Genomic DNA, 6360 nt, shown 5'->3' on the forward strand with positions numbered 1-6360 from the left:
GACCTGCAACCCTTTGCTGCATGTCAGTCATGTCTCTCTCTCTCTCTTTCTCTCTCTCTCTCTCTCTCTCTCTCTCTCTATCTCCCCTTTCAAGTCTAAGCTTTCCTGTCAAATAAAGGCCTAAATTGCCAAAAAAAATAATAATCTTACAAAAAAAACTAGTGTTTCAGTTACAAGCTTGTTGTTTAGTAAATCTATGGGTGTACTTGGCTTAAAACATAATTCAAAAAACTTTGAGAAACACTGTTCAACAGTATAATTAATTCATTTAACCATTTATTTATCCAGTGGGGGGACACTAATCTTAGGTTTTCAGATTTTTTTTAAATGTTTGTTATATTTGACCGTTTTAGTGGAATGGTTGCAGGCCCCATGTTAACTTCCTGTCAGTTGATGTCATTTAAATATATATAAACAGCGTGGCTCAAACCGCGCACTTCTACACCAAGAATATATCACCCATTGCTTCCTTTTATCTTCACAGTCATACCAACAGTCACCGTGCAGCAGAACACAGTGGCTACTCTCCCCTGTCCTCATAAGAAGGGGGATGTAACATGGAGCCGCTACAGACATGGCAACCCTCTGATTCTGGTCACTATCAAAAATGGCGAGGAGACAATATCTGACAAACGTTACAGTTCTCTGGCAAACAACTCCCTGGTAATAAGAAACGTTACACCATCAGATACGGCAATGTATGTTTGTAATGAAACACAAGTGTTTCTGGAAGTGATAACTCCTCCCAACGGGGGGGCCACAAGCACTGAAAATGTACCAGTCGCACCTTGTTTCACAGAGAACCAACAACCCTCAGGCTGTTGGAAAACGGTCGGTGTAGTTGTTGGTGTAGTTGTCGGTGCTGTGTTGGTGCTTTTGGTGATCTTTACTCTGAGATTCTTCTTCAAAAAGAGATCGGAGAGAAGCACTCGCAACGACAACTCGGACACACCTGTAACCGACGAGCCCATTTATGAGGAGATGAACGGGGGGCAGCCAAGATGGAGGGACTCTTATTTTGAAAGTCCATCCTACCGGATGAGCATCAGTGAACCGCTGAGCACCTCCACGCCACCCAGAAATAATCTGCACAGCGCTGTTACCAAGCCAACAGGCTGCCCCTCCGCTCGGTAAATTCATCTACAAGAGGGGATTGTAAGATACCAACTAGAAAAAGTAGTTTTGGACAGTTAGCCTTTTCCTTTGGAGGAGCCCAAACATGGAATACCCACAAAACTCACATCACATCTATCAAATGCTTCTCCAAATCCATAAAAACTGGTTATCTAGTCCCTCTGGAGAAACCTGTTCATGCGATCACATCAGCCAAAGTCTGTATATTTATGTTAAAGTTGCATTTTTCAGAACGTTATGAAGTGATCATGGTAAAGTTGGTTTTATATTGGACGTTGGATATTCGACACATTGGAAAAAATCTACTATGCAGCTTCCTCTTTTGACCTTTTCATGTCAAATCACTTTTGTTAAACTTAGCTAACTCTTTTACACGTTGCACAAAGCTTATCTTTCCAAAAACTCCATCCCATGATTTTATGTGTATTTTTTATGCGACTTGACCTTTTGACCTTTTCATATCCCAAAACTTTTTTTGCGTTGGTCCAAAGGGAAAGCTGCATAACAGATTTTTCTAATGTGTCAAATATACAAAGTTCAATTTAAAACCAACTTTACCACGGTTATGAAGTGACGTAATTACAGTCTCTATTTCATCAAACCGCAGTTTTTGCAAGTTCCCGCAATGCAACATCCCGCAATGCAACATCACTGAAAACGTGCCGCATAATCAAAGATGTTTGCCCACAACAATGACAAAAAACCTCTACAGAGAGTGGTCTAGACCTGCTCTATCTGTAAATTTTGGGCGGTCTAGACCTGCTCTATCTGTAAATTATAGAGCGGTCTAGACCTGCTCTATCTGTAAATTATAGAGCGGTCTAGACCTGCTCTATCTGTAAAGTGTCTCAATATAACTCTTGTTATGATGTGAAACTATAAATAAAATTGAATTGGCTATCCATACGTCGATAATTTACCAGTTCGGAGTGAGTACGGGTTGGTCTACCTGTATCTACTTTGTATGATGCTTGTAGTGTGTTGTTCTCATGCCATCCACCTGCCAGTTGTCATGATCTGAAATTGTGGTTGTGTCATTTATTCAGTGTGCCGATGTGCTGCAATAGCAGCAATCGGCATACTGACCATTATTGCCAATACTTATTATTAATTAATTATTAATTAATTGCTCAACATCGCTTAAAAAGCCCCCTCTTTGGGACCGTGCTGTATTTTCATACTTTAACGTAGACACATGATTAAAATTTTAAACGGAAGACAAGACTTTGGCGTTTATTGGGCTGAATGGTCGTTCAGATATCAAGCACAGGTTCTCCAAAATCCCAGTTTACGTATCGTCCCATTTTCAGACCGCTTCCGATTTTCCAATGTGTGTGTATGTGATGGAATGTTGAGGCTGGAGTGGAGGACAGAGTGGGGAGATTGAAAAAATCATCTTGAATCTCTCTCTATAACTTGCTCCCACCGCAACAATTCTAACCTGTCATGCACAATTTATACATAAAAACGTAGGTATTCTTGTCTAGTTTAAACCTATGTGCTCATGTTTGCAATATGAATTATATCTTTTGCTCAGCGAGCTTTCAAATGAAAACATTTCCAAATCTTCATCCATTCACCGCCATGTTAAACATCGTCGTCATTTCTGAGCAGAACGCAGAGCAAAGCACCTTTTAAAATTGCTGATATGCCCACATATTTAAGTTCATCCACATAGATTTTATATCAATACGTTCACAAAGGCCTTCTGGTGACCACGAGAACCTTATTTTATTGATAGCTAGTATCCCTTTGATGATATGATCATTTGTTTGAGAGCTTGTTCAGTATCTGAAGAGCTGGTGACAGCACGTGCCAGGTGCAGTCGTTAAATGATTACAGATCAAAGAGATGACATCACAGAGATGAAAGGCTTCCTATTGGTCCTTAGTAACCAGGCAACCATACTCTGTATGTCTGTCTGTCGACATCTGTCTGTCTCCCTCTCTCTCAGACACACACACAGACACACACACACACACACACACACACACACACACACATCTTAACGTCTTAAATAGGTTTTAGAAAGTTATATCTCTGAAGAGTTAAGACACTTATTGTTTTTCATTAAGTTTTACTGATATTTGCATGTGCACCAAGTAGGAGGCACACTGATAAAAAATTCTGCGGAATTTTCTAGTTTAGTCTATGACTGTGTCTTTCTTGTTGTATGTGTGTGTGTTGTATTGTTGTATTTTACGTATTGTTTTAAGCCATCATCCTGCTAGGGATTACCCTGTAAGGCTAAATCTGGCACATGTATACATGTTGGACTCATGGTGATTCATGTGTTGTTGTTGATTTATTTAGTGTTTTTTCTGGCATTTTTGTGGCATTTATTTAGGGCTTATTTTTTTTACATTTTACATTTTTTTAACCCTTTTGTTTCATTCATGGTCAATAAACCTAATTTAAGTGACATTATGCCTTATTTTTTAGTTGGAAAAAAGCAGAAATTATGAATTATTTTAACTAATAGTTAAGATCTGATGATGTTGACTGAATCGCAGAGGTTTTTAAAACCATTTACACATTTTATTTCCAATGCTATGAAACTGATTAAAATAAATCTAAATGTAATAGAGTTAATCATTAGTTTTACATGCAAGGAATTTAGCATTGGTTCCACATTGGTTATTTTGGGGCAATATGGTTGTAAATAAAATATTTGCGATATAAAACACTTTGAGAACGGGACCCGAGGAAACACAAGGTAGGACGCAGAAGTGAGGGGTTGTGAAATTGTAGAAATGTGGTAACATGGGGCCTAATTTTGGATAAAATCGTAGAAATTTGTGAACATAGAGCCTAATTTTGGATAAAATCGTAGAAATTTGTGAACATAGAGCCTAATTTTGGATAAAATCGTAGAAATATGGAAACGTAGGGCCTAAATTGGATAAAATCATAGAAATGGTGGAACATAAGGCCTAATTTTGGAAAAGAATTGTAGAAATATGGGAACACAGGGCCTAATTTTGGGAAAATAATCGTAGAAATGTGGAAACATAGGGCTTAATTTGGGAAGAAAATCGTAGAAATGTGGGAACACAGCTTCGAATAAAAAAAAAAAGGTTGAAATGTTGGAACACAAGCACGCTCCCGCATTTCAGACGCCTTCATGGAACTGTTATTGTTTTCAAGATCTAAATCAGCTGCAGATCTGATAGCCACGGTATTAAAAATAACATCTAGTTTGCATTTCCAACCACAACCACGTCGTCATAACTTCCCCTCAGATACAAGTGAGACGGTAATTTAGTCATATGTCACTTAACGGGGTCGGCCGGCTGCAGACATGTCGCTCTATCTCTTCCTCCTCTTCCTCCTCCTCCTCGCTGGAAGCTTCTGTGTCAGCTTGAACGGTGAGAAAATCTAATTTGTCATCTTTATGTATTATCACCATAAATCTATATTTTTGGGCGCGATGCACTTTAAATCTCAATGATCTACACCGATGTTTCTCTAATGGGGGGCAACCTGTACGTGAGGTAGTTTTACAAAATGTATATCAGTTACAAAGCTGTTGTAACCAGACCAGTGGTCCTTATGGAGCCCTTCATTTTAGACCAAAATTTTGAATGATTTGGGGCCTTTTTGGACCTTCTCTTCCATCACCTTTTTTACAAGTTTGTCATTTTTTCTCAGCTTTTTTTCTAGGTTTTGTTTCTCCCATTTGTCGACCTATTCCTTCCTTCCTTCTTTTCCACCGTTTTTGTCTTCATTGTTGTTAGCATTTAAACGTTTTTTAGTTACGGTTAGCTCACCTTCTGGAGCGTGCACCCCATGTGCAAAGGCTCGGTCCTCACCACAGCGGTCGCAGGTTCAACTCTGACCTTTTGCTGCATGTCAATGCCTCTCTCTCTCTCTCTCTATCTCTCTCCTTTCAATTCTAAGCTGTCCTGTCAAATAAAGGCCTAAAATGCCAAATGAAATAATAATCTTACAAAAGAAACAAGTTTTTCAGTTACAAGCTTGTTTTTTAGTAAATCTCCGGGGGTACTTGGCTTAAAACAAATGTTCATAAAGAGAACATTATTGTAAAAACACTTTGAGAAACACTGGTCAACACTATGATGAAATCATTTAATTTAATCATTTGGATTTATTTATCCAATAAGAGGACATGAATCTTAGGTTTTCAGACTTATTTTAATGTTTGTTATATTTGACCTTTTCAAAGGGAAAGGCTGCAGGCCCAATGTTAACTTCCTGTCAGTTGATGTCATTTATATATATATATATATATAAATATAGCATGGCTCAAACCGCACACTTCCACACCAAGAATATGTCACCCATTGCTTTATTTTCCCTTCATAGACATACCTACAGTTAAAGTGCAGCAGAACACAGTGGCTACTCTCCCCTGTCCTCATAAGAAGGGGGATGTAACATGGAGCCGCTACAGACACGGCAACCCTCTGATTCTGGTTACTATCAAAAATGGCGAGGAGAAAAGATCTGACAAACGCTACGGTTCTCTGGCAGACAACTCCCTGGTGATATCACATGTTATGCCATTGGATACGACAATGTATTTTTGTAATAAAACACGAGTATTTCTGGAAGTGATAACTCCTCCCAACCGGGGGGCCACAAGCACTGGAAATGTACCAGTCGCACCTTGTCTTACAGAGAACCAACAACCCTCAGGCTTTTGGAAAATGTCTGTCGGTGTAATGGTTGGTGTAGTTGTCGGTGCTGTGTTGGTGCTTTTGGTGATCTTTACTCTGAGATTCTTCTTAAAAAAGAGAACGGAGAGAAGCACTCGCAACGACAACTCGGACACACCTGTAACCGACGAGCCCATTTATGAGGAGATGAACAGGGGGCAGCCAAGATGGAGGGACTCTTATTTTGAAAGTCCATCCTACTGGACGATCATCAGTGAACCGCCGAGCACCTCCACGCCCCCCAGTAATAATCTGTACAGCGCTGTTACCAAGCCAACAGGCTGCCCCTCCGCTCAGTAAATTCATCTACAAGAGGGGATTGTAAGATACCAACTAGAAAAAGTAGTTTTGGACAGTTAGCCTTTTCCTTTGGAGGAGCCCAAACATACCCACAGAACTCACATCACATCTATCAAATGCTTCTCCAAATTTATAAAAAACTGGTTATCGCGGTCTAGACCTTCTCCATCTGTAAATTATAGAGAGGTCTAGACCTGCTCTATCTGTAAATTATAGAGAGATCTAGACCTGCTCTATCTGTAAATTA

The 6360-nt window shown here is 39.4% G+C and overlaps 1 protein-coding gene across 2 annotated transcripts; it reads left to right on the forward strand.

The window, feature by feature from the left end:
• Nucleotides 1-3877: 3877 nt before the first annotated feature.
• LOC117940569 lies at nt 3878-6113 on the forward strand. 2 transcript variants are annotated; one of them, XM_034865811.1, is made up of 3 exons: nt 3878-4502; nt 5461-5639; nt 5894-6113. In XM_034865811.1, exons 1-3 carry the CDS (start codon nt 4436-4438, stop codon nt 5954-5956), a joined length of 309 nt encoding a protein of 102 aa, XP_034721702.1. In that variant the 5' UTR covers nt 3878-4435; the 3' UTR covers nt 5957-6113. The 2 variants fall into 2 exon arrangements, with proteins under 2 accessions (XP_034721702.1, XP_034721701.1); XM_034865810.1 differs by having other exon boundaries at nt 5461-6113.
• The last annotated feature ends 247 nt before the right edge of the window (nt 6114-6360 follow it).

Source organism: Etheostoma cragini, unplaced genomic scaffold (assembly GCF_013103735.1).
Source record: "Etheostoma cragini isolate CJK2018 unplaced genomic scaffold, CSU_Ecrag_1.0 ScbMSFa_2769, whole genome shotgun sequence".
In the NCBI taxonomy this organism is placed as follows: domain Eukaryota; kingdom Metazoa; phylum Chordata; class Actinopteri; order Perciformes; family Percidae; genus Etheostoma; species Etheostoma cragini.